The 25,543-nt window shown below is 47.7% G+C and overlaps 1 protein-coding gene across 2 annotated transcripts in view; it reads right to left on the reverse strand.

The window, feature by feature from the left end:
• The window catches only part of LOC137788555 (matrix metalloproteinase-16-like), a 60,656-nt gene extending 37,241 nt beyond the window's left edge, over positions 1–23,415 (reverse strand). The window contains exons 1-5 of one of the 2 annotated variants that reach the window (XM_068581410.1): positions 22,894–23,415; positions 8,958–9,106; positions 7,633–7,647; positions 7,230–7,352; positions 2,274–2,578 (exon numbers count right to left, since the gene is read on the reverse strand). In XM_068581410.1, the coding sequence (XP_068437511.1) occupies positions 2,274–2,578; positions 7,230–7,352; positions 7,633–7,647; positions 8,958–9,106; positions 22,894–23,019 (718 nt within the window). In that variant the 5' untranslated portion in view covers positions 23,020–23,415. The remainder of the gene's footprint in view (positions 1–2,273; positions 2,579–7,229; positions 7,353–7,632; positions 7,648–8,957; positions 9,107–22,893) is intronic. The other variant, XM_068581411.1, reaches the window with a different exon arrangement.
• Positions 23,416–25,543: the final 2,128 nt, after the last annotated feature.

Below are 25,543 nucleotides of genomic sequence, written 5' to 3' on the forward strand. Positions count from 1 at the left end.
CATCTCACACACACACACCTTTTAATGCCAAAGAGCTATAAAGGGCATTTCAGAGTTTAAATGTGTTTACTAACAGAAAAGGAAAGGCTTGCTGACTCAGAAACACAGCAGCCGGATCATTGCTATCATACGACAAGCGACCGTGTTCACACACCGTCACGTGTGTTCAATTCCTCCAAGACAGAAACCGACAGCAGGACCCGTTATTCGTTGCATTCTTTGGTACAAGAATTGTGAAATTCAAAACACCAACTAGTGTCTCTTGAGGGCATCTTCATGCTGTTGAAAAACACGTTCTCAGTGCAACACGACACTGAGATGCACAACCCCTCTCGGCCCGATCCACAGAGAGCGGGCAGGATTCAGCCGGTGCATGTTCATATTTGGCAGGAAAACCAACTTTGAGTTCGTAACAGAACTGCATGCATCATGGGATGCTTTCACAGAAGTGTGGGCCACAGCAGAGCTATATTAATATTGCACTGAGGGGTTGAGGGGTAAAGAGAGAGAAGAGGAGGAGGGGGGGGTGAATCATAGCCCTCAATGACAGCTGCTTCTCCTTCCTCCGAGGCGCGACAGCAGGGCCGACAACACACACTTTCTATGAGCGGATCCTGTGGCCAATGAAACAGCGGGTGCGTCAGTGGTTCACTGGAGGTGATCGCTGTCGGGTTTGCGGGAGCGACTCTTTCCAGTTCGATCAAACTGCGCATTCCTTCAGAAGCCTGAAATATAGCCGTTCACGACATATTATCTGAGCCGACAAAAGCAGCTTCGTTTCCACTTGAAATTCAGTCTTCGACGGCAAGTTCCTCACTTCTATTTCTGACGCACGCTGCTCCACAGCCCCCACTCGTCTCCTCTGCTCCCCTCTCTCCCATCTCCTCTTCAAATGTTTTCTTTACTGCTCGCTACGTTGCCTTCTCCATCTTTCCTTCTCCGTCTGTCTCTCTAGTGAGCCCTTGAACCTCCAATATTTGTCTAGAGATACTCTGCCATTCTCTCTCATCCTCTCTTTCACCCCCTGTTATCTCTTCTGCCTTCCCGATACTCGCCTTTCTTTCTTCCCTCCACTTATTTGTGTCCTTATTTCCTGAGAGTCTCCGTGTGGCTGCCGTTGTTTTGACTCACGCCTCGGATGACGGCGGCGATTCTTTTGAGTCTCCTCCGCGGTGGACCACGGGCCCGACTCGCCCCTTGGATTTAATGAGGAACAAAAAGAAGGAAGATGAAAAACACATTTTACGATCCGAGACACAAATGTGAGACATGTTGCCCTTCTTTCCGGAAGAATACAAACCAAGAATCCATTGAACTTTCCCTCCTGCTTGTATTTTCTTGACCTCATTTGTTCCTTTTAACTTTACTTGTATTTCCTTCCTTTCTCCCATTCTCTCCTCCGTTTATATCTCCATCCACTCTCTTTCAGAGTCTCTTTCATCCCGACGCAGGGGACTATGTTGGGGTCAGAGGTTATCCTAGGAGCTTAGTTGACTGGCTGTCACACACACACACACACACACACCAGTGTAGGCCTGTAGGACCTCGCCACAACGCCAAACCGCACCACAGCTGCTCAACATGCAACCCACACAGCAGAGGGACTTACGGACCCGCTGAAGGCTTACACGCAGCCTGACAAGCTGTAAAACTCTGAGGGCAAGTGCTCAGCGAGGGCAAAGGCTCGGGGTCGCGGCGGAGTGAGAGGTGCGGTGATTGCTGAGGATCACCAGGGAACAATACCCGCCAGCAGGCTCGGATGATTTCTAAGAGAGAGGACCGGTCGAGAACCAACTGATCAGACTTAAATCTGCGGCACCGACCAGTAAAAAAACAAATATCCTCCTGGTGTACGCAAGCAGCCGGCAGCCTCCATTGCTGCATTGCCTTGCTGCCACACTGCTCACATGAAAGCTCCACGGTCACGTGGTGCTGCTGCTGCTGTGGCTCATCTAGCATTTCAAAAGCTCCACCCCGGCTTCCAGCTGTAGGCTCCCAGTCGATGTTCCTCCGGGGGGGTAAGTTATTCTCGTCACTCCCCGCCGCCGCCGTTCACACGGCGTTTCAGGAGCTCCACCTCAGCACCCACCTGTAGGCTCTGAGACTATGTTCCCTTAGACGACGGGTTATCATCGTCACCCTCCGCTCCGGGGAGAGAGACGAGGTCAGAGCCTTCGATGCAAAATATCAACTCTGTACTTATTCTACACCCACATGCACACCATCTCGTGTAAAAGTCCTAAAGTCCCCCGAGAGCTTGAATCAGCGCTTACCGTCATGGTTGGGGTTGCCCAGTGTCCACGGTTCGTCTGAGTCAAAGTGTGTGTCGCCTCCTATTCCCGGCCCCGGGAAGTAGGCGTGGGCCAGGAAGCCGCCCTCGCCGTCAAAGGGCGAGCTGTCGCCGTGAAAACCCGAAGCGAAGATGATGGTGATGTCCACGTCTTTCTTGGTCCGCTCCAGCTCGCTGTAGGGCACGGCCTCGAAGCGCAGCGGCGTCACATTTTGCCAGACGTCGAAGGCCCGCCGAATGGCGTCGTGGGTCTCCTCCGCGCCCACTTTGGGCGTCACGTTCTTTATGCTGCGGGAAACACGGGACGCGGGATGGGAAAAGTTAGACTGGGAAGACGAACAAACATTTCACACAAGCAGATCGTTCTCTCTTGTCTCCATGTTTAAAGAAGCCTCAAATTGGGAGTTCTCCTTCAGCTGTCAGGCTGAGCAGATCTATTGTAAACCGGTCTGATAAGACTCTTGGGATCTCGGAGCGTTTTAGTAAAACAAACACACGGAAGAGTGACTTATCCGGCTGGGTATCCACTCGGAGCGTGAGATAGGAAACAACACAGACAGTTTAGCGCAACTGTTACCAACACAACGGCTGGAAAGAATGTAATTAAATACCTCAGCGATGTCAATCTACCCGCTCACAGTATGCCAAAAAGAAGAAGCAAAAAATCCATCACGATCACCGTTTTTCCCCGCGTGCTGCCATTTCCCCGCTCATCGTGTTCGCCAACAGCGAGCTAAATGAAGTGATTTGAGAGGGAAAACAGCTGAGTCCTTCCTCGCCGGCTTTGAGTTGATGCAGGTGCGGAGAGGACGGGACAGTTCCCCGCCACTGGAATTTATTTTCTAATTAAGGATTATCAACACCCCGCCTGCTGAGAGCCCCGGTCTGGTTTAGGCAATCACGAAAAAACCTGACTCCACTTTATTCGCTCTGAAAATATCCCGGCCGCACGCTATTAAAACGCGGTTTGACTCGGGATAGACGGATTGGTATAGTTTACATCATATTCCACCTTAAACGTCTTTAAACACACGCACACACACACACACACACACACACACACACACACAATGTGTCATCCTAAGCGCCTGTGGCGCCGTGTCAGAGGTGAGATCAGCTGACGAGTGCAATGTGTAAATAACAATGTATTGTTCTTTTCTCTTTCACAAGTCTTCTTGTTAAGGTCTTTCAAGCACCTAGTTATCAATAATGCCCTTTTCCCTCCTCCCAGCCAGCCTGTTTCCTCAGTGTATCTCGTGTAACCTCCTCTCTCTTGTTCCCTTCTTCATCGGGGTGCTTCGCAGCGTCTGTGTTTGGCTGTCATTTCCCATTACAGGAATAAATATTATCAGAACCTCCTTTTCTCGTCTTCTTTGCGTGGTGGGGAGACTGCTGCAAGGCACATTTTTATGCTGCATATTAATATTGTATGCAAGCTAAGATTAATTATTGAATGAAACTCAGTGGAAAAGGAAAGCATAAAGGCTGGTTATGAAATATAAATAGAGTGTCACTGAATAACCAGCAATTTCATTTAAAATGTTCTAATTGCTCAAACCAAAGAATAAAATGTTTCCATTTCTCTGTTTGCTCTTTTAAGACTCGTGGACAGCCGACTGCCACGTTAGGCAAAGATGTTTACTCTCTCACTGGCTTCGGCAAAACTTTCCTTTCCAGCTGATGGTTTTCTCTTTCGACAGACAAAATGAAACGTACGTAATTTAAAGACCTTTGACAAATGATCACCTTATAAAGTTGACCTGATGAGCATGTTAGCAAACATAGACTCATTTTGTGTCCAGCTGATGACAGTCAGTCCACTGTATAGTCCTCTTTTTAGCTCTAGTTTTGGTCTCCACCAACCATCGAGGGACATATTTGCCTCTATTCGCTCACTTTGTCTGTCTGTTGTTTATACAATATGTTTCAAGAGTCCTTTCTTTTCTTAAAAACATCTGTTTGCTGGGCCGGAAAACAACACGGGTGAGTGAACCAAAGCAGGAAGGCTTTGGGCCGTCACACCCAAAAACAATACGCTGAAAAACCCTAAAAGGGCCTCGAGCCGAAGGTTCTGTTGTTGACCGTGTTTAAGATTTGCCATCGGTGACATAAACGGTGGTGAATAATAGCGTGGAAACTTGTGTGTGTCTTCAACCGTCCTCAGACAAAGGCGAGTAATAAATGCTCGGATCTCAAGATTTGCCCGGGCTCTCGAATTAGAGGAGCATCCAGGGAAGTGTCGTTAGTGCGATGGTTTTGACTGTTGAGAAAGCAAACGGTCTCTGTCTGATTGGGGCCACTTGTGGAGGCAAAACAAAACGGCCCTTTTGTCATTTGAAGTGCGGATGTAGAGCACGTAGCGGTACAAGACTGTCCTGCTTTAATATCAATATCAGCTGACCCGGAGAGTGTCTGCGAAGGCGCGAGTGTTTTCTCTGAGATGAACATGAAGAGGAACGATTTTGGCACCTGGAGTATTCTACGTGAATCCTGTCCATGTCCTTCCTCTGTCTGGGGTTACAATGAAAGGCCTGAGCAGCGTCTGTGGCCCCTTGAGGAATAAAAAAAAGATGTTTTCATCCGATTCTATTACCCACCTCACTGTGTGTGTGTGTGTGTGTGTGTGTGTGTGTGTGTGTGTGTGTGTGTGTGTGTGTGTGTGTGTGTGTCTTATTTCAAGAGCCAGAGAGGAATGGGTGCAGACCGAGGCTGCAAGATGACAAGTGAAAGAAAGCCCAACCTGCTCTGAGGCCATGTAAAATATTCAAACTCCATGTTGTGAGGTGATAATGATTTTGGATGCAACTCATCTGCTGCGATAGTACCTGCATGCAGGGAGAGCTGTCGGCATGACAAAGCTAGTTAGTGCCTCCCCACGGCAAAGTGCTGCATGTGGCGACATGCAAACTAGCACACACCTGGGGTGGCCCTGCATATGTGATGCTTCCCAAACGCCGGAGTCAGTTCTTCTTCAACAATGAGTTTTGAAGCGTTCAGCTTATCGTTTGAAGGATTTTTAGGGAGAGAAAGAGTGACTTCAGTTAAAAACCCCGAGCTGTAAAAATACTGTTTTACAGTCGCACCTCACTAAACCGAGCCATCAGGAGAAAAATGATAGGTTAAATTATGGATAATGTGACGGACTGTACATAACTGGAAGCTTTGTGTTCAACTGTATACTTCATTGTATAAGGACACTGCAAAAATACGATGACAAAAGAGAAATCAGGACTTTTAACAAAAAAAGATGCACCTTATTTGTTGTGTTGTCATCTTTTGGAGACCACAACAACAGTTAGCTGATTGTCTGCTCATGTTCTCTTGCTCCGTTTGTTGGACTTCACTTAGTAAAACATTGTCAACACCAAAACAAAACAAATCTTCTTTTGGACATTTTGATACTCATGTCTCAAACTGGTAAAGATGAATATGCGACACACAGAACCGTCACTGTTTTGGGATGTTTATAGAAGATGTAAAGATGTGTAACATCCTCACACTTTCTCCATTGCACCAATTTGAGTTCAAATGAGCAGCTGCAGGCACATCCGACTTCTGACTGGGGGCCAGGCCCACGTCCATATACAACACACACACACACACACACACACACACACACACACACACACACAGATTACATAACCCTAATCTGTCAGAGAGCACCTTCTGCTTTCCACTGGGGTTTCCTCTTCTCCTCTCAGCTCATCTCTTTCTCTATGCAGCTGCTTCTCCTACAACACCCCTCCCACCACGCCACCACCCAATTCCACCCATCTACTCCTCCACTTTTCATCAGACCGGCTCATTTTCTCCTTCTCAAATCTGTGCCGGCACCAGGGAACCATGCACTCGTGAAATGAACTCCAAAACCTGTCCCAGTGTAATGTTTTGAGGGGAGAAACACACGGGCCTGAATCTGCCGTTCTGCCGTCAGTGATGCACAAGCTCTACTTCAGCTGTACGTCGCTGATGCACTAGATTATATTTAGCATGTAATACTGCTTATACATTTATCCCTCAGGACATAGAGAGAAAAAAAACGTTAAAAAAAAAACATGCCCACTTCTTGAGGATTATCCCATGAAACATGGGGCTGGGGGCAAGCAGTGGCATGGTATGTATAAAATATTACAGAATCCTGGCTACTGACCTCACTAAATCAACACGGAAGTATTATACAACATGTTGTCCCATTCATTATTACTCATGTAGCTGCATGTCAGAATTTGGTGATGAGCTCTCTGGTGCATGCATGGCTCTTGCATGTACACTCTTTTCCCATTTGTGTTGCATGTTCAGAACATAAAGCCGGTTCTCGTACAGTCCCAGCTTTAAACAACATGTTCTTTGTAGTGTGTGATGGTTGTAGCTTGGCTTAAAGCAACGTTGGTTAAACCGTCGGGTTTGCAGCTTTCTGTCCATTATATAAATCCCTATGCTGTGCTCAGCTCCTTGGCTCCACAAGAGGAAATGGAGGAAATGTTTAAGCACAAAAGCTGACAGACAAGAGCCCTACCAAGATCTGACAGTTTTAAATGGGCTACCGTTGATTAAAGATTAAAAAGCAGGATAGGAAAAAAAAAAAAAGAGAGCAAGCGCTGCATTAAAAGAAATGACAGCAGGCTGTTTCTGTTTCTGTCTTTCTCAAAGGAATGTGCATCCTAATGAAAAGGTCAACGACGCTGGTTAAGTCATGAAGGCCCGTTTGTGTGCACGTGCCTCCGTGTGTGTCGATGTAAGTCATCTCTTCGGGGGCTGTGGGCGCACACTGGGTTAATCTCGTTAGTCGCATGTCGTCACAACTTGACGGGTCGAGTCAGTGTGTGGGACGGCCCGCGCATGTCGGGGCGGTCGCGGGGTTTTGGGGGGAAAACTCAAGTTATCGCGGCGCTGCCGCTACATTGGGCCAACGAGCTTGACGCATGTTCAAAGCACCCACCTGTACGTGATATGTTTGTGTTGCCACTTCTGTCCCGTGAGGGCGTACCGCCGTTTCCTGACACTTAATTTGGATGCGCCTCCTATCTGGTCAGGAACCCCACATCTTGGCTTCTTCATCCACCTGCAGAAAACAAAAACAAAAAAAAACAATCGTCATTCTGTGAGCGCATCTATTTCTCACGCCTTTCAAATTCTGATCCAGATGTGGACTTTGTTGAGGAGTGTGCAATGAATCATGTCATGGATGAGATGCATGCAAAACGCACACACAACGCTCTACACATAAAGGTTACTTCAAAATGTAAAACACATGAACACGAGCAATTCCTCCCAATTCCAGTCTGCACCGTACAAACGAAGCACATATTCACTCACGTGATGCACACAAGAGACGCCCTCACCTTATTGTGTTATCGCTGCTTCAACAAAGAGAAGCAGAGGAGGAGGAAGAGGAAGAGAGAGAAACACAGGCACACTGTTAGTGGATCACATTTCACTCCGCCGCAGCCCAGCGGTGGGACAGCTGTTCGTCTGCATTCACACCGTTTGGCCGCCACATCGCCACGTTACAGTTCAGCGGCCAATTTGAGCTCATTGCTATTTGTGGCACGGTTGGCATTTCGGTGTTGGTGGGGACAAATGTCAGTGAACACTGTTTGTTTTTTTTTGTCTTTTTTTGTGGTTTGCAGGTAAAATGATGACGGCCCGAGGGTTAAAACTGGGTGCAAAAACAAAAGCATATTAATGGAAGCACGTATCATCGTTTTACACAAATATACTTAGATTCTTAATGCAGTATAATTTGATTAAAACCCTCTTATACAGGCCTCAGGTGGGTTTGACCCTCCACTACATCCAGATGGGAACGTCACAGACCTCTTCTCGACTTCGTGGTGACAATAAATTGAGCTCTTCCTGCTCTAAACGCAGGTCATCCTTGTCTGCTGCGTTACGGCTCGACCGATTGCGCGACGAGCAACCAACCGCTGTCCCCGTTCTTCCCCTTTATTAATACTTTGGCATTTGGCAGCCTTTGATCTGACAACAGAGGTGCACTCTCTGTGAAAGGCCCCTTTGATCAAATTAAGACGCCTGACTTAATCCATGTTCGGGTAAGTTAGTGTCTCTGCAAAACCACTCTGGCTGCCTGACAGAATACAAAACGGGACGAAAGAGAGACTGAGCCTCCGTTTGTCCCCCACCTTGAAGACGTCTTTGTGAGTTTCAACCACCTTTAACCGCCACTTGTTTGCCGACTGCACGTTTCACCCTGCTGGCTTTTGTTCACGCCCCTTCGTAAAAGATCTACTTATGTCAGAGCGACTTTACATTTCAGCTCGTACTGTTAAATCAAATCGAGAACGTCGAGCAGGAAAAACATCCGAGGGCGGTGACTGTCTCCCGGCTCTTTTGGTATTTCAATAATTAATCCCACTTATGAAACGGAGACATTTTATTCGCCTGTCGTTTGTTTAGAAATCCATAGATTTCTAACGTAACATAAAAACAGCATACGTATTCAAGAAATGCTCTTTTACTCTACTAAATTAAACATCCCCACTTCTCTGTATTTACATTAAAATCCTACGGCGTCATCAAATAAGTGCGAGTGTCTTCCTTGCCGGTACATTGCTTGTAACCTCCGCCCACGTTCCCTTTATCTTTTGAGGGATGTCATCGTGACGAAAGCTCAGAACTCAAGGCCCGTATTCAAAGTGTGACTCACCCTATAGTGCTGCTCTCCAGAGAGCCCGTGACATTGAGGCCGTAGCGGCGCTGCATGGCAGCGATAGCGGACTGCATGACTCGAGCAGAACGCAGCACCGACATTCTGGGGTCCGCGGGAGGAAGGTAGCCGTACCTCTGGAGCCATGACTGGAGACAAAGGAGAGAGGGAAGGGGTGAGGATTTACAGTGAAAGGTTTCCAGGGGTCTGTGCAACAACAACAAATCATGATTGTAGACCGACGGTTATAGGGAATTGCCTTATTTCCTGTTCTATATGACCCAGAACACCATTTATATACATACATTTAACATGAGAGCTAAAGAAACATGAGTTAAAAAAAAGATCTGATGGATCTAAAAGGCACTTTTCTCAGGAGAGACCCAGAAAGGCAAAGGGCAGCAGAAAGAGAGAAACCTCTACACAAGGTTGGAGAGCAGAATGTAATTTGTTATCGTGTCATTTGGCTTGTCAGGGACAGGCTTTTGGTGTAATAGAGCTTTCAGTGTCTATATAAAATCCCGCTGGAGGGAATCACAGCTCAGATCTTTGGACCAGGGAGAAGATGAGGGATCGGCTTGGCTCCCCACAGAAGGAGCTTTAGGGATTTGGATCGTCCCAGTCTCTCTGTATTCTCTCAGTTCTCATCATAAAGCTGGGAAACAAAACTGCTGCACTTAGCGACACAAAGCCAACCGACCAATAAAACGAGAAGATTCAACCAATGAAAAATAAGTACAAATCGCATCGTGGCGAGAGAAGACACAGAAACAGAATCTCAAAGACGCAACACGCCGCTGTGAAACGCGAGCGCCACTCGAGCCGCTCCAGGAGCGATGCGAAGGCGAACCGCGACTCAACAATGGTGCCGACGAATACGCAGCTTCTGTCGCAGAGAGCGAGCCTCGTGTCGGGCTCCGAGCAGCAACAATGAGCTCTCCAGAAACTCATCGGAAGAGTCGTTTGTGTCCATTCATCGAGCTGCTACAAACTGGGACCACAACAAACCAAGAAGAAAACAGACGCCTGCTCCAGTAAAAGATGGAAGTCTTTGTGATGTCTTTTGTTGTGGTCGCCTCAAAGTTAAATAGCGCTTTAGGGTGTCGCTCGGCTAACTGGCAGTGTCTGCACGCAGCAGAGGAATGACCGCTGCGTTGATGTCTACGACTACTGGTAGCACAAAGCAGACCAGAGCTGTAGATTAAACTGTGAATGTGAAAGGAGCCACGCTGAGAAACACTACGCGAGTAGTTATTTCATATATACTGGAGATAACTCCAATATTTAAATGTTTAAAAAAACAAATACCTGAATATTAATTATTGTCGGGATTACTGGTGGCCGTTAGGAAAGGAATACTTCAGCTTTTTTCGGGGGAGGAGACACATTCTTGCACGGAGTAAGATGAAAAGCCGAAGCGTAAAGACAACAGGTTTTGTTTGTTGTGTGATGGACTTTTACTTGGTCGGGTTTCGCTGTTTATTTGGTCGCGCTAGAACACTTAGTCTCAGGAATTCCTGTGACTTCACTGCAACACCTCTTGAAAGACGTGGAAAAGACTAAACGTGACACGCCTCGTTTTGAAGATGCCACGGTGTCCTATAATAACGCTGGAAAGGGACTCACATGTAACTGTGAATTCATGAAGAATAGCTTCTTGGAAAGGACGGCATGATGGTACTAATTATGGAGGGAGCGTAGACGGAGCGGGTCAGCCAAACACATACGAAAACGTCAAATTTGTTTAATAAGAAGTAATCGACAAATCACAAGAGAAATACCTTCAATTGTATAACATACTACATTTGTGCCCAGAAAACTTGTACAGTGAATTACAAACTCCGACAGGGACATCTTGAACTACACCGTCTTTAATCTCGTACGACAACCGACAGAAGAGAAAGAACTCAGGATGCACTCGAACACAAACGTCTCTCGTGCTCGCATTATAAAGGGGGCGCGCCGACGGGAAGCTCCGGCACCTACAGCAGACTGCGTCTCTGCAGTTTGTGCGCGCTGTGACACACTGACAGACCCCCGATGCTCCGCCTCCCTACTTCCTGTCCCCTGAGGCCTGTGGGGAGGAAGCAGGCACGTGCACAGATTTACACTTCTGCAGCGGTGAACACCCGACGAGCACCCGACGAACGCCAGATGTCAAAATGCCAACGCCCCGGTTCAGGTGTCTTTGCACCTCCCTGCACACCCAGAGCTCCTGTCACACGTCCGTCAGGCTTTGTTCCGCCTCTTCCACTGCTTTACTTTCTTGAATTGTTTCCCTCTTTGTCTGCTGGGTGCTCTGGTCTTATTCACGGTTTTCCCGCTGCCTCTCTTTTTCCATCCCCCCTCCTCCTCCTCCTTCACCCCTTTCCCTCCCCCTCCCTTCGCACTCAGTGAGCGGGTGATAACATTATGATGTGTGTCAGGCTCTTACGCTCTGAATACACCTCTGGGGGGAGAGAGAGGTGCATGGGCGAGATTTCCATTAGGCTGCTCAGGTGCTCGGACTGCAGCTTTGTAATCTGCCACACACACACGTACGCACACACACACACACACACACACACACACACACACACACACGCTCGCGTTAAGACGAAGACACGGATACTCTTGAAATCTGAAACACCTGCATGAGGTAAAAGTTCAGAGAACTGAAGGGTTTTTGAAACCGTTAAACTACGATTCGGTTCGGGAGAGAAAAAAGATGGTTTGTTTTTGAGCTCCCTTTTTTTCTCGCAGCGTTTCAGTCGCAGGTTAAAATAGTACCGCAGATGCAAAAGCTGAAGGGGCATGTTTTAATCTCGGAGGAAGAAGCGAGTTGGATGGCGGGGGAAAGGCAGCGCAAACCTTACAAGTCACAGACAGAGAGAGAAAGAGAGAGAGAGAGAGAGAGGGAGAAGGAGAGAGAGAGAGAGAGAGTTATTATCGTACTTTTTTAATCCTTCCGTATATTATTTTTAACTCAAAATCAGAGTGGAAAACTTTCAGAACTTTGTGTTTATCCTCACACATCTTCTGATTCTGCCTCAAGGAACATTTACATTACGTAATCTTCACAGGCCTCTAATGAAGCTTCATTCATTCAAACGTCTTCAGCCAGCTGGTATCACACACACACACACACACACACACACACACACACACACACACACACACACAAACCATCGTGACTTTTCCCGTCTCGGTCTCTGCGGAGCGTCTACTCTCCGTCATGTTCCCTTCCTTCCTAATGTCTACGTTCCCTTCTCTCGTCCTGTAATCATCCCCGGCCCGCTCTCACATCTCCTGCCTGACATTTGAGGGTTTGTCATTGCAGCCACGTTTTTTGGCTTTGTCCGACAACCACAGCCTCCCCAGTGAAATCCCCGCTGCTTTGCTGAAAGTGAGGGGTAAAAAAAAAAAAAAGAAAAAAGAAGATATTGATGAAAACGTATGCAGCTTAGACGTGGCACTGCATGTTCAGCTGAACAAAATCAAAACGCTGCGTGGTTGTTTTCCCCCCCCTGGAGGCTCAGAACGCTGTACATCTGGTCGATCGTGCCGGTGGAGAAGCACCGGGATCGGCGCCAGCTTCGGGACATCAGACGGGTTTTGAAAGACTCTGACCGCTTTTTCTGTGCGTGGGGGAGAAAAGGTCTCGGAGCGGTCTATTTATTCAGAATTCATTTGCGTTCACATCCTAAACGTTGCTGCGGAGACCTCGATGTTTACGGATACGTTTCTTGTTTTGTTTTTTATGTTTCGAAAGCCTGCTCAGAACAGTCAAAAACAAAGTGCGTAAATGTACTTGCGTAATGCGCGACGCGGCTATCCTGTAAATGTGTTTGTTTTTCCCAGGCGGTTTGGCCCGTATGTGATAAGTGAGGCGGCGTTTGTGTTTTCAGACCATGCAGCCGCCATCAGATACAGAGGTGCATTAACAAAAATAAAGGGGCGGCAGAGATAGAGCGAGCTGAGATATGTCTGTCACTCAGGCATCGACAGGATATTGGATGGTGTGTGTGTGTGTGTGTGTGTGTGTGTGTGTGTGTGCAGGAGCTGAGCGTAGTTTGTGAGCGTGTTTAGAGAATATGATGGTGAGACATGAAGGGTGTGGCGTCTCTTTCCTTTTAATACAGCACAATAAATTAATATTTGTTACATTTGAATGTCTTTTTGTGCTGAGGCTTCTTGAATGTACAACGTTATGTGCTTGAAAGGAGTATTCCAACATATTTTAAAACTGCCTTTTTGGCCCGGCTTTTCGTCGAGCTGAGCTCCAAAAAACTTCTCCTGCCTGGTAAGCTCTCGCATCTTTTCACAAACTCTTTCCTCAGCTTGTCCGTCACATAGGAATCCTTCAACTTCCATGGTCAAACCGACGCAAAAGTTGCCACACACACTCACACACACACACACACACACACTCAGGATTCAGAGAGAGAGAGAGACAGGCATGAGCTCAAGGCTCAGAAATATGAATACTGCATGAACTTTCAAAGATTGCATCCAAGCCTTTGATTCCCATCATCATGCCGAAGGTTGTGGATTAGGTCTCCACTCGCACGTCGTTAGCATTTCGTCACTTCTTTTGGGGAGAAGTGGAAAGAAATCGAAGGAGCGTGTGTTATTACATGACGGTGGAAGTAGCGGGGGAATAGCTGAAAGAACGACACAGCAGGTGTTCACTCCTGTCTCACTTCTACCAGGATAGTCCTCCATCTTCTTCCTCCAACTCTACAAGCGATCGGAGCAGATCCTGAAAATGTGTTTTGCTGAATCACGACAGAGCTCTCTACTTTTTCTCCACCTTTCACTCTCCCATCTGTCCTCGTCTCTGTCCGTTTTCTCCCCCCTCTCTGTGCTGCCCTCTTCTCTCTTTCCCATCGATCTACTCGTTGCCGTCATGATCTATGGTACCCGGCGTTCTGCCGATGTACAGATTCCTGAGAGCGGGAGGCTCGGGCTCGGCAGCCCTCCTCGTTCAATCAGACGGGACGTCCTCCCCCGTCGCCTCTCTCCCCAAAACCGACGAGGGAGCGCGTGAGCACAGACGTCGGTGTGCAAGAGAGCAGCGCCTTTGACTACTTGTCCTGCAGCATTAAAAATAATGCCACGGGACGGTAACCGTAGGGCCACCGGCGCTGCCCACGCTCTTGTCTGTTACGAGTTGACGCGCTCAACTCAACTGTCAACCATCGAGATCTCTTTTCCTGCACCCGAGCTGAGGAAGCTAAGCTACAGGAGCAAGAAAGGAATATGATGATTGACAGTGAGGCGTCAGACATGAGGATACGCAGGAGAACGCAGAAAGGGCGCTGCTACAAACAACAACTAGAGATGACGTGGTGCACATGTAGCTTTCCTTACAGCTGGGGAAAATGTTTGAGGTTTAAGACAAAATATATAAATAAAACGAACACATGTCATTTTCGGTGTGTTTGTTTGATCCACTCGCCCCGACTCTCGCCCACATCATGATGCAACTCTCCGCCAACCTCGCCGAGTGGGAACACGTCATCAAACAAAAATAAACCTCTCGTGTGCAATGTCATAATTATGCTGTTAGAAACGTAGCCGGCCTTCCGGAAAAGAGTGCGGTGGCATAACGAGGTTAGAAACTTCTCCGGAAAACCGAGGCACTCTTGGAGCGGAGAGGGAGATAAGGAGTCTGGCAGCGTGCCCCGACGAAGGCTAAAATGTCTGAAATGCATCGGCGCCTATTTTTGGGGTTCACCACACTTGATTTGCCTCCACTTTGAAGTAGATTCCTCTCGCGCTTCTGATGGCGGAGGAGCCCGGCCTCACCCCACGTCTTCACACGCCGCATTTCATCTTCACCTTCGTCACACAGCTTGTGGTTCATAATCCCGGCTCTCGTAGCGTCCCTGAAAAAAGGACACTGCAGTGCCGTTACACAACCATATCTGGAAAATGCGATATGCCGGGGTTCTCTGAGGATCTTATCAAGCCGCGTGTGACCTTTCAGGTACAGAAAAGTCTCCAACAGAGAGAATAAAAACCACAATCAGGACTTAGCACAGTCGTCTCAGGTGAACTCCCCACGCCGCCGACACACAGACTGCCGCGCGTCATGAAAGAGACGGCAGAGCAGCGGAGTGACTCAGAGGCCTTGTCCTCACCCAGATGCCTCACGCGAGCACTGAACCGAGGCGAGCGCGCAGCGTTCGTGTCCCGCGAGCACCTCGTCACCGGCGGGCGCGGCCCCGCTACCTGAGCGGCAGAACCGCAGGGCCAATTAACCCACGGCCTCCGTCGAAAGGCCAAGCGACGCGGGGGCGACGAAATCCCTCTATTATAGATGAGACGCGCCTCCGGGAAGCCCCCCGGTCGGCACGGCAACGCGCCGGTGGCGTGCGGTGTTTTGGCGCTGATCGCTTGACGGCAGCTCAGGCCCCGCCACTTTGTGCACATGTGCATGAATTGTTTATGACCAGTTGCGGCCGCTCAGCGTTTTTGACATTCAAAGTGACTTCAGAAAAAGAAATGAAGCCGTGTGCAGAATGAAGAAGTGAGGAACAAGGAAAATAGCAGGTGATTAAACGGCTTTAATTGTTTGGCATCTGGCTTTTCATAAACTCTGGGAACTGGCACCTCTCCACATCCTGTAATTCACTCAGATTGAAGTCTCTGCGTCAATTTCTGTGACAGTCGCGCGCTATTTCCTGAGTTTTCCCAGAGTCCCGAGATACACCCTGCAATATCGGGGCTAATTAGGTTCAGGCTGTTCTATGAAATCACAGAATTATGCTCGGCATCAGAGCAGGTTTGTCACGGACCCTCAATGAACCGCTCAGAGAGCAGAGTGTGTTTACAAGCCCGCGCCGCTCGGAGGAGGTTTATAGGCAGAATGGGACAGAGGAGACGAACTGCACCTCGTATATTCAAACAGCATCACTCACCCCGAGTACACACCCTGCTCCGCTTTCCCAGAGTTTATACCCACACTTTATCTGCACGCATACACTATGCATCGGCAACATTTAGTAATCCCATCATGCATCTGGCTTAGAGCTCGGCAGCCAATTTTGCCTCTGACTCTGTCGAACACAAAGGCAACACGGCGCTTGTAAAACTGTAAATTGTCTTCAAATGCTCGATGTGGCACAATCGGTGAACCAATGAGCGCGCGCTATTTTGGAATCTCGTTCTCTTTTTCACCTTCGTTCATCGTCCTCAAGATCGGTGACTCCACGCTCCGGGGGTGACGTTTCCCGTGAGTTCAGCAGACATGGCGCTCAAATTACAAGCCGTATGTCACTTGGTACAATTTGGCGAGCGTCGCGTCACCTGATGCGACAGGTAGAACAGCTCGAAGGGGTGAGCGGCACGGCAGCGGTGCCTTCTCGCGTCAATCGGTCCCTCTGCTGTGGCCGAGCGGCTGTCAGTTACTCGCCTCAGAGCCCTCCTGGCTTTCGGGCTACTCATCCAATCAGTGAATGATTTACACCCGGAGACGCTGCGCGAACACAATTAGCTCCCTGCCGGGCCGGAGAGGACCTTGCCCCGAGTTCTGTGTCGTTCCAGTATGGGGCCGACCGAATACCAGCAGAAAGCTGAAGGAGAAATCACATTTTGGAACCAGCCAGTGAGTGCGCCAAGCAGTGGATCTTTCTGATTGTATGTCAAATGTATGTCCGGGGACAGAGGAGGAGGCGGGCAGAGCCGAGCCGGCCGCCTCTGACCACCCTGAATTATTCATCGGTTACACGCAGAACCACTGGCGAGTGTGCCAGGGTCGTCAAGACAACCGCAGCCCTGCTGCCCACACCGGTAACCACAAACCCACACGTACACACACATACACACACACTTCGCTTCACCGCCGTACTTGAATTCATACTGTAAAAATGTGCATTTGCAGACTGAACATGACTTTTCACGACACCCTCATCTGCTCCTCGTGACCCCAAAGCCGTGGGACAGTTGCAGGCGTTGAACGGGGCATTGCCTCACAGCTCCTGCACACGTGCACACGCTCTACAAATTCCTAATGCGCGCCGCGTTCGCCATCTCCGTGGCCCCCATTAGGACAAAATGTCACAAAAATGTCACCCTGAAATGTCACAGTCTGATCATACATACTGATCAGGACCGTGCCTCTTTCTCGTGGATCGTCTTTAGGGGATTTTCAGAAAGCATGTTGATGACTTAAGATGTTCGAGAATTATGTAAAGAAAAATGTTTTTTTTCCAAAAGCCCATGAGTTTGATATCTGACACCAGCTGATGTCTTCAATCTGCAGAGACGTCACGAGTCAACCCTCCACACGGCTGATTTATATTCAAGTCATGTTAATTTTGGGACAAACTGGAACCACATACTCAAACATGCTGTTTTTCCAGATTATGTCACCGCGCACAGAAGCGGATCGCAACAGTTGCCACAACTCACAGGATTGTGAGGAAAACACTCACCCCCCCCCCCCCCCCTCCGAGCGCTTCTGTCGACAGCTTAATTGACAGCCGACATGCGATGCCCCATTGGCATCATCTCACGTTGCCGTTGTCAGTCACATTAAAGATTTAACAGCTCAGTAAACTGTGACCAAAGATACATCTCAGCCAGAGAAAGACTGTGTTGACATGCAGGGAGAAAGATTGGGAACAACACACAACAATAACAAGTGGCTGCCGAGTGGAATCGGGCGAGTGTGTTGGTGTGTGTGTGTGTGTGTGTGTGTGTGTGTGAGTGTGAGTGTCATTATGAATCATTTAGGTCAGTGCAGGTGTTGTGTATTCTCTAGAATTGGGTGAACAGACTGACACAGACACCCCAGTGGCTCTGAAATCTGCTACCCTTGCCGAAGCCAAATGACGTCAAGGATGCACGGTGTGTGTGTGTGTGTGTGTGTGTGTGTGTGCGTGCGTACTCGCGATCCATATGATTGCTCAGTGAGAAACAAGGGCAAAGCACACAAGTATAAATACACTAAAAAAATACCCTTGCATGCAGTCAGACACAGAAGGTAAGCCCATTCGTACACAGTGGACCGTATGTAGGAGGGAAATATGGCTGCAAAGAATAACAGTCACAGTTTGACATCTAGTTTGTTGAAGATGAGGAAGTGTTTACCACCAGGATCAGCAAATAAGAGAGTTCAGATTGTTTTGACACTGACTTGAGTTGTATCAAGTCATATATAAGTCACTGTTTAGAAACAGAAAATATTAATCTATCGGTTATTTTCTTTGGTCTGGTCATCAACAGTAACTGTGAGAGCAATGAAGCCACCGTCCAATGCAAATATGGCACACACACAAACACACACACACACACACACACACAAATGAACATGTGCGCAAAACAATGAGGATTGAGAGCAGAAATCCACAGAAGCCCCAACACACACACACACACACACACACACAGACCCACAGACACGCACGAGTTGTTTTCCATTATTCAGATGCCACTCAAGAGGCTCGAGCACGGCGACCGGTAACGTGAGCTGCGACAGGAATGAAGCTCTGCCATTCCCCGCATAGTGACAGCAGCACTAAGCGGTTTGGTTGGACCCCGACTGTGCCGGGCATTACCGGAAACAGCTGCAACAGCTGCAGCGGTTGCAGAAGCAGCGGTTGCAGCAATTGCAGCAATTGCAGCAGTTGCAGCAGCAACAACGCGTGACTCATCTTTTATTTTTTTGGAGTAGCGCACAGCGATGTGGCTGATTATTATTAATTGTTATTATTACGTGGACAGACAGGACATTGCAATATGATAGTGTAACGAGCTGTAATAATAATAATAATAGTAATTAAATTGATGTGAGGTCTGTGCCTCTGTTAAACATATCAGATAAAACCAGTTTGTTTTTAACTGAATCGTGTTGTAATCGATGCATCACTCCACATGTGGAAAATATACACTGATATTGGATTACATCCAAAAACTCTTATATTTAACGTTACATAGACTTATTAACACGTCTCTGTTTATATATTTCTCATAGCCACGGCTACAAGTAAATAACTGACTCATCTCGGCTCACAACCAAAATTGAAAAGGTTGTTGTTGTTTTTGTTGACTAAGTTATGTCCACCACATTTTATGAAAATCTGATCACAGATAAACTGACATCCAGCAGCGTCCTGCCAAACCCACGTTTATTAATGCATTCATCCATCTTGAGACGGGACGACAACACCGGAGCAGCTTTGCGGCGTCTCTCTCTCTCAGATCATCCCCGAGTAAGAAACTTTGCTTGTTCTCAAACACTTCACGTGACTGAGAGCGCCGCACCTGATGCCCCTCTGTGTCGCCGGGTTTAACCGAGGTAACGCGATGCCATCAATCCCAACGGGATGAAAGGGGAGGGTAGACTGTAGGGCACCGAAATAGCTGTGACTGATACAATGAGTGTTTTATGTAACCGGACAAATTTATTTGACAAAGAAAACAAAGGCATTTCAAATGAACATTATCCAGTGTCACAATTCTTCTCGTGGCGCCGGCATCCAACGCTTTGTGGGTATCATCAACCCGACGTAAAGGCAGCGCAGGCGGGAGAGTTTCAGCAGCGCGCTTGGCCTTTAAACCTGCTAAATGTTGTGTTGTATTGTAACGTGGAGCGCCTTAAAGGCACCAGAAAGAGTTCAAAACCATCGCTCTGGGACAAACGCGGAGGACAGTTAAAAAAAGATCGTGGCCGTGTGTTTGTGGCACTCTTATGCAACAGTCAATGAAATTCCATCGCAGTTGTGTCGGTGTCAAACACAGACACAGAGAAAGAGATTAAAAATCCATTATCTCCCTTTTAATTACTCAGTTATGTAAAAAGCTAATGATATAAATAACCCAAGAAAGCTCGCCCACCTACTGTATGTGGCCTTGCAGAGAAAGCATATTAAAAAATGACTTTGCTGCCGTTAATGTTCCATATAAGATCAATATGGAGCGAAACGGAAAATAAGAGATGAAGGAACTTAACTCGCGGCTGTGCCAGTGTTAATGACGTTGTCTTGTTTGCAGGCGGAATTACTTCTTGAGGGAAGACAGTCGGATAAACTAAAGATGAGGAGCTTTCGGAAGAATTTCAGCAACAAGCACAAGTCCGGCAGATCCGTAGAGTTCGAGATGTCACAAGTCACTATTAATTCCAGTTTTATCACCCACCGACAGGCTGCTAAGTGTAATCCAGAGCAAAGGAAATTTGGAAGAGGAGAGACAAATTGGCAATTCAGTAAACTCAGCCAAGAAGTCGAATCCAAGATGTCGGCAATAACGCTGCCCCCCCCGAAAAGTTTTCTGAAAGGCCGCAGTCTGACCAGCAATTACGGGAAAAAGTTTCGGTGACCTTCCACCTCACACCCACCTGGCATTTAGAGGAAAAACTTTCTCCTCACCCTCCTCACCCTGTATAACCCGAGGTGTGAGCGTGCACACCAAGCCCTGAGAAGGAGCACCGGGGCTCCTACAAGTTGTAAAAATGCAGTAATGGCCGAATCCAAAGTTTGGTTTCCCTTCCTGCGTTAATGCGAGCGAGCGCGAGAACGAGCTATCGGGTGGCGGGGTGAAGGGAAACGCTGGTCGAAGCTCCGCCCCCAACGCTGCGTCCCGTTCACTTTGTACATGATGGTACACACAACCGGTCCCGTTAATGACTCCAAAGAAACCTGTTACGCACCGTCCTCAGTCTTTCCAGAGAGGGAAACTGTTTACAATGACACACAGGGCGGCATTGGTCACCCCGATACTGACCGTGTAATGCCGTCTACCTGCAGCAGAAGACTGCTGGATCGGGCTTTTCGAAGCCAGACACGGCAACGCCATTTACAAAGCACTTAAAGTGAGACGTATTTTCGGCTCCAGCTTGGCCCCGATTCAACTGCCTCTCAGGGACGCTCTTTTTGCATTCTGTTGCACGCAACTTACTGCCCAGCACAGTCTGATGCTCAAAGCCGCAAGTTTGCTCTAGGGCATCTCAAAAGTTGTGGGTGAAATGTTTGTTACGCTCCAGCAGGCTTCAGAGTTCTCTCACCTCTGGGATACCCCGGGCAACAATACAGGTTAAATAAAGGGGCCAATTAGGGGCCATAAAGGCTATTAAACTACTGCGTTAGGGATAACAGGACGCCGCATGGACAGACAGAAGTCATTTAAGACTGTTTTTGCTTTTACACATGCAGATATGTATTGACTGTTACCATCAAAACTTATTAAGGCAAAGCATTCATGTTTTCCTTTGTTCCCACAGGGCTGCGCACACATTCAGTTAGCACACAAGAAACCAATACGGAGTAGGAAAGATCAGAGTTCCTCGGTTACAGCACATTTACATGCAAGTGTGACGAAGAAAGGGCAAGATGTCAGGGCCGGAGGAGGATAATGACATGCAAGTCAAGGCGGAGGACGTGGGAGACGGGAATGTGAGGCCAAGTTAGGAATTTGAAATACTTTACAAAATATGACGATGAAAACGACACCGTCATCTGCCGCTGTGTCCTGCAGCGAAGAGTGGAGCTGGATGTTATTGAAAAGGGTTTCGACATCCGATCGGGCCCAGAGAGATGGTTATTTTGGTTGTGTTCAGGGACGACGGTCAACAAATTTAGCCCAGAACACAATTTACCAATCGAGTACGAAGAAGAAGCCCGTTTACATCTCTCCTACTACCTCTTCCTCTGTCTGTCACGGGAGCCCAGCCTATTAACTAAATAACCTGTAGCATCTGGACTAAATCGGCTCCCTGCCTCTCCAACAAGGGGGAACGGTGTGGCATGCCAAGCTCGCAAATCATGCGGACGTGTGGATGTAGGACTTGAGTGACATGTCAGCGGACATGCCAGGATGTTCCTGTGTGGCGTCGCTGCGTTTGTGCGAGAGGGTCGACGCGTTCACGCCTCATGATAGCCGGACGCATCCGACTTTGGCTAAACGGAGGCGATTTGCTCTGGAAGCACAAGAGGCTGTCATAAATAAACAGATGTGCCCTTTCATGAAGCCCAAATGTCTCCCCTCACCCACGGGAAAAGCAGCTTGCGTTTGTGCTGCAGAGACTCGGAAGAAAAGAAAGACAAAAGATACATTGACTCATCTCAAGGCTGGTTGAGCGTTAAAGTTTATTGGTGTGACACTTGGGGCCTGAGGGCTCTTAACAATCCATTAGGTCGGGATGTGAGATCAGAATGAGAGCGCCCCTTTGAAAAGACACCGTTCTCTCTCTCTCTCTCTCTCTCTCTGTGTCAGCTGAACATCTCCTCTAGGTGCACACGTCGATGCCTGTGAACTCATATGATCCCTTTCTACAGAACCGAGCCTCGGAGCATGTGCTGCTTTTGTAAAGAGTGGCAGTGATGCCGTCTGGATGCTATCTGAAGTGGAGATTCCCATGTGCCGTCTGAAAATGTTCCAAATCACAGAACCCTAAAAACACAAAGATTGTGCTATGAACCCACTTTATTTACCCCGAGGATGGTTGTAAGTCATTGACTTACAGATTGCATTACATGGGTATGTAACCTTTATAACACTATTGGTTGACTGTTAAACTCATCTTGTTGACTATACTTTCTACTGGGGGCATTTTTTTTCTTTTCTCTTTTTTTAAAATTGTATTACCATGTAATTAAACTACTTATTGTTGCTTTGTGACACTGCTGAGAGCCCACTTTAAAGAAAATGAACAAGCCCAGTTAAGAACACACAAATGATGTCAATCTCCTGAGACATATTAAAACCGACTTGTAAAAAAAAAAAAAATAAAAAAAAAGAAAGAAAGTGGGGAACAGGACGGGATGGAGCTGCGGACCCAGCTGGACTCCTCACAAAGACCCTGTTGTTGGGACATCTACAGACTGAACATGGGCAACAATGTGCCCGGAATGCGTTATTGTGTATGGGGGGGGGGGGGGAAGAGCCGAGACAACGCAGGCTTCTCGGAGGAAAAGCGCAAAGATGGTCAACAGATAACGGTCCCGGTGCTTCTTACCTCGACGCTGAACGGCTGCTCCTCGCCGTTCACGGCGCATAAAATCCACAGCAGCAACTGCAAGCATAGCGTCCCCATACAGCAGCCGTTGAGACATCTCCTATTGCGCGCCGCCAATAGAACCATAGTGAACCCGCGGCGGTCGCTTACTGTCTCTGCTCGGTCCTATTTACAGGCGATACAAATAATTTTTTAAAAAAAAGCGACGGCGGGGATAAATCCTACACGTTCAGCAGCGACATTGCCGCCGTCTCGCGGTGTCTCTTGCGGAGGAGAGTGGAGGAGAGGAGAGGAGAGGAAAGGGGAGAAGCGGCGGGTTCGTCGACCGCTCGCTTCGCTGCTTTTTCGCCGCGGTTTCTGGGCAGGAGCGTTGTCCCCGGGGAGAGTCTCGCTGTGAACGCCTGTCAGCCGCCTTCCCGGTCTTGCAGTCCCCGGGTCAGTCCTCCGGTGCACCGGCCGTTGTTCCAAGCGGACGCGTCCAGCCCGTTTTCCGCACCGCGCGGCATAGCTGCCCGTTTTCAATCGTGTTTCCCACCGAGTGCGCACGCGCGTACTGCCACGAGCGCCCCCCTCCCTCCCGCCCTTCAGCCCAATTCTCTTATAAACAGTCCACGCTCCCGACGGCTTTTGTTTGAAATGTCTTTCACGGGCGTAAGTGTCACTGCTTCCTCGGCCAGTACGTTGAAACTTCACTTGTTCATGCGACGCCTCGTCGCAACTTTCCCAAATGAAAGCAGAAAGCCTTACTTTGGGTATGTTTATGAACGTCATATTGTGGAAACTACAGTCACAAAAGTCAGCCATACCCTAATAAGCCATGACCTATATCTATCAGTACAGAGGTGGTTGAAGCATTGGTTTAATAAAGCCGTAAGTTACCAACAAAAAACAATGATAATATATAAACCTCTATTGGATGTTTAATGTTTATAGTTATTTAATATTGGTGTTTTTGCCTCCTTGTTAAATAGTGTATATATTTATTTCATAGTCTTTTAAACATCCTTTTTCCTACCAATATAAAACTGCTTGTTGTATCACTGTATTTCTGTGTGTGTGTGTGTGTGTGTGTGTGTGTGTGTGTGTGTGTGTGTGTGTGTGTGTGTGTGTGTGTGAGGGGGTTCACTTTATTAATTTAGAAAATCTGTCGAGGCCACTAGAGGGCAATAATGGGCTAAATGCTTATTTTAATCACCACAGCCCTCAGAGTATTAATCTGCTATGATACCCAGAAGTCCCGTCTGTGTCTCAGCTTTGTTTCCAGTATGTGATGATGAGGATGATGAGGATGAGGGTGGTGGTTGTCTTACGTTTCCATCGGCTGTCATTGTAGTTACTGGAGATGTAAGTGATGCGATCAATGTCCTGCTTTTACAAGCTAACCTTCCATCAAGGCTTTACCACCTTCACAATTATAAAGCTTAACATAATGATTTTGTATTTCCATAGCAGACACATGTTGTGCAGACCTGTGGTCTGGCTAAAGAACTAGACTTTGACTTGCGGCTCTCCAACAATCCTCACGCAAAACTGGATGTAATGAAAAAGCCTTTTCTTCTAATCTCCTCGGAAAATAGAGAAGGGTCAGATCTAATGAGCCGAATCGATGGTTTTCCACTTAGACTGACACCTGGGGATGAGGGACAAGTCAGTGTGTGTGAGTGTGTGTGTGTACCTGCAACAGAAAAGTTAGGTGAGCCGCACTTATTGGCCCATTGATGGGGATTCAATTTGCACACACACACACAAAAACACACACACAAACTCCTCTGAGAAATGCTCAATGATCACACTAAATGGAAAATTCTATTTAAAGAATGGAAAGAAGTCAGCAACATCTCAGTCAGGAACAGTTTGACCCCTGTGTGACCCGCTAGTCTTGAGTTTCTAAAAGGCACTCGGTCATAATGGCAAAAAACCTCTCACTGTAAGTCTTAGCAAGACTACAAATAACACAGCTTACACACGCACATTACATGTATACTGTATCTAGATATACAATAAGTGAGAAACTATGTCTGACTCTGTGACAGCTGATCAGCGGGTGGATGAAGGGTAGAGGATGCGCTGTGAGCTCTACTCACTCTCACAGCCACACCACCATTAGTTCACACCGTGCGGAACAAAGCGAGGTTCGTGGAAGACGCAGAGACGGATGATTTACCTCTCAGGTGACGGGCACACAGACTCTGACGTCACCCTCAGAATCCTCGAGTAGATCAATGATTCAACTTAACGTGACAAGTTCCCATTTCTTCCCTCTGGTGAGATCAGGCTGACGCCCTCCTCTCACTCAAAGTAGTTGACAATTTCTGTCAAGAAAGTCAAAACCAAACCATCGTACACAGAGATGACATGAAAAATGACATTTAGATCACATCTCCGGTGATATTGTGCACCTCTTTAATGAATAATTGTTGAAAAAAAAACATATTTTGATAAGGTCCTCTCAGACCTACGTAGAAGTAGAAGTTGTAGAAATATTTGTCTGCAGGAAGGTGGCTTTTACCCGGAGGAGGGAACTCCAACTGTGTCCTACAAAGAGATCTCCAACAGGTTTGAATAGGTTTGTTTGCAAATACTACGTCCTGTAAATATGCTGTGGGGTTAGCGTTCTATAAATCTACACATTAATGAGTCTTTACTAAAA

The sequence above is a fragment of the Clinocottus analis genome, unplaced genomic scaffold (genome assembly GCF_023055335.1).
Source record: "Clinocottus analis isolate CAN_PGR_092001 unplaced genomic scaffold, fCliAna1.0.p SCAF_18, whole genome shotgun sequence".
Classification (NCBI taxonomy): Eukaryota; Metazoa; Chordata; class Actinopteri; order Perciformes; family Cottidae; genus Clinocottus; species Clinocottus analis.